The sequence below is a fragment of the Amphimedon queenslandica genome, unplaced genomic scaffold, assembly GCF_000090795.2.
Source record: "Amphimedon queenslandica unplaced genomic scaffold, v1.1 AMPQUscaffold_11366, whole genome shotgun sequence".
NCBI classification, from domain to species: domain Eukaryota; kingdom Metazoa; phylum Porifera; class Demospongiae; order Haplosclerida; family Niphatidae; genus Amphimedon; species Amphimedon queenslandica.
Window position 1 is genome coordinate 7,448 of NW_003548391.1, and position 1,911 is coordinate 9,358.

Consider the following 1,911-nt stretch of genomic DNA (forward strand, 5'->3'; position numbering starts at 1 on the left):
CTCTTACTTCTTTTTGTTCTCTCTTTTCCTATTTTTGTACTACAGATGAGTTTAATAGTATTAATGATAGGGACAGATTCTGTATACATGAAGCAATGGAGCAACAAACTATTAGTGTTGCAAAGGTATGATGTGATGATTTCAGACCTCTTTCTTTCCAATTATGCATTATGGATATAGACAATCTTGAATGGGCTTGTTTGTTATTATTATTGTTATTGTTATTATTATTTATTATTATTATTATTATTATGATTATTACAGGCTGGCCTTGTGTGCAAGTTAAACACTCGTTGTTCTATTCTAGCAGCAACTAATCCAAAGGGAAACTATGATCCTGAACTAGTGAGATCAATCAACTAATGATGTACATGGTGCACACGTAGTGCTAATTTACAATGTACTCGAATATGTGTGTTGATTAATATTGGTGTGTATTGTGTATAAACTAATCAAGGCTTCCTATAGTTTACATGTAATATAATTCACGAATAATTAAATATGGTGGTCATTGATCCTCTTCTCTTCTTTTATTCTTGTTAGAGTACAGGTATTAATGTTGCATTGGCTAGTCCACTGATGAGTCGTTTTGATGTTGTACTGGTATTACTTGATAGTTATAATGAGGAATGGGACCGGTCAGTTATAGCTCACACACACAACAGACACACACCAGTTTACACTGCATTAGCCTTACAGGCAACTGTGGCCATGCAGTATCCTGGGAAATTTTCGAGTAGCCAAATTTTCGCTGATTTCACGTTTTCTTGCTCCGTCATGAAAATAAAAATCGTGAAATTCTGAATTTACATTGCCACATGGTGGAGTTTACAAGCTATTCACGAAATTTATTATTTCGTGAAATCTTACAAATGCAAAATTTGCAAAAAATTTAGCAACACGAAGATATCCCAGTATACAGTATCTAATTTATTGTGGAATATGGTTTTTGTTATTTTTAGATTTGTTTCGTCATTCGTGTTGTCAAGAAAAGATAGCATGAATGATAAAGGTAATATATAATTAATACTTTCATTTTGCTAATGAATTTTGCTGGTTAATATAATTTGGAATGAGCACCTTAAAAATTAGATGATTTTAGCACATACCGTATAGCGGGAAATTTTGGGAGGGGATTAAATTTGGCAAATTTAGCGTTTTGATAGCCATTCATGAAAATAAAAATCCACCATTTTGAGCCATTATACGCATGCTCAATGGCACGTGACCACAAATTTGCCAAATTAAAAACCACCAATCACCAAAATTTAGCAATTCGCCAAAATTTAGCCCCTCCAAATTTACCCGCTATACGCTATGTGTAGTATTTTACTATAATACTATGCTGCCTTAACTGTAATAGCACACTGACATGTGCATGTACATGTTAAAGTATAATTGTCTTTATTTTCATTAGATAATAACCTGTGGAGTATTGAGCAACTGAAGTCTTACCTAAGCTATGTGAAATCATTAAAACCAGTAATGACTGAACCAGCTAACCAGTAAGAACCATCAATATTGTGTAACGTTACTGGTACAAATGTAGTCTATCAAACAAGTATTTTACCTGTCAAAATACCATAATTATTATTGGGAAATTTGGACTGCTATAAATAATGTTATTTTATCTTAATGGCTAAAAGCAGAATTTTGCTTAGTTAATAATAATAACGTTAGAACTGCTAAGATACATGTAAAATAGCACAGAATTTTTCCCAAATGATTATTTAATTTTCCCAATTTATGCTTTACGTTTATGCTTTCAGGGTTTTATCCAGATATTATCAGCTTCAACGTCAAACTGATACTCTTAATGCTGCCAGAACTACAATACGTCTATTGGAGAGTCTTGTAAGACTAGCACAAGGTACATGTACATGTATTACAATAAAAATTTATATTGATTTT

At 32.3% G+C, this 1,911-nt stretch overlaps 1 protein-coding gene across 1 annotated transcript; it reads left to right on the forward strand.

Moving 5' to 3' along the window:
* Window positions 1-48: 48 nt before the first annotated feature.
* LOC109589390 (DNA helicase MCM9-like) lies at window positions 49-1,876 on the forward strand (the record flags this gene model as incomplete). The annotated part of the gene is made up of 6 exons (XM_020005483.1): window positions 49-125; window positions 265-345; window positions 544-638; window positions 963-1,012; window positions 1,418-1,505; window positions 1,770-1,876. Coding segments are annotated over exons 1-6 (451 nt in total), but the record flags the coding sequence as incomplete, so codon positions are not given.
* Between the last annotated feature and the right edge of the window lie 35 nt (window positions 1,877-1,911).